At 47.7% G+C, this 308-nt stretch overlaps 1 protein-coding gene across 2 annotated transcripts in view; it reads right to left on the reverse strand.

Moving 5' to 3' along the window:
- The window catches only part of LOC119592991, a gene marked incomplete in the record, with an annotated part of 24,527 nt that overhangs the window by 9,974 nt on the left and 14,245 nt on the right, over positions 1-308 (reverse strand). For both annotated transcript variants that reach the window (XM_037941876.1, XM_037941875.1), the window contains 1 exon segment: positions 87-308. In XM_037941876.1, the coding sequence (XP_037797804.1) occupies positions 87-308 (222 nt within the window).

Genomic DNA, 308 nt, shown 5'->3' on the forward strand with positions numbered 1-308 from the left:
ACTATAGGTATAAATGTAGGATGAATAAAATTATTAATAGTACATACGTAAGTACACTAAACAGACGGAAATTTGAGCCTACTTACGGATATTGTGGGAATTAGCGGTGTGGTGGCTGGCAGCGAGACTTGAGGCTGTAACCGTCTCATTTGCTCCATGGTGAGACCAGACAGAAGGGCTTGCATGTTGGGAGTGCTCGTGTAGGCAGAGGCTGCTGCTGCTGCAGCCACTGCCTGGCCATTCACCAGGTTGGCCCAAGAGTAGAATGAGTTCAGAGAATTGGTCAGAGAGGTCAGGGAATTTGAGGG

The sequence above is a fragment of the Penaeus monodon genome, chromosome 31 (genome assembly GCF_015228065.2).
Source record: "Penaeus monodon isolate SGIC_2016 chromosome 31, NSTDA_Pmon_1, whole genome shotgun sequence".
NCBI classification, from domain to species: Eukaryota; Metazoa; Arthropoda; class Malacostraca; order Decapoda; family Penaeidae; genus Penaeus; species Penaeus monodon.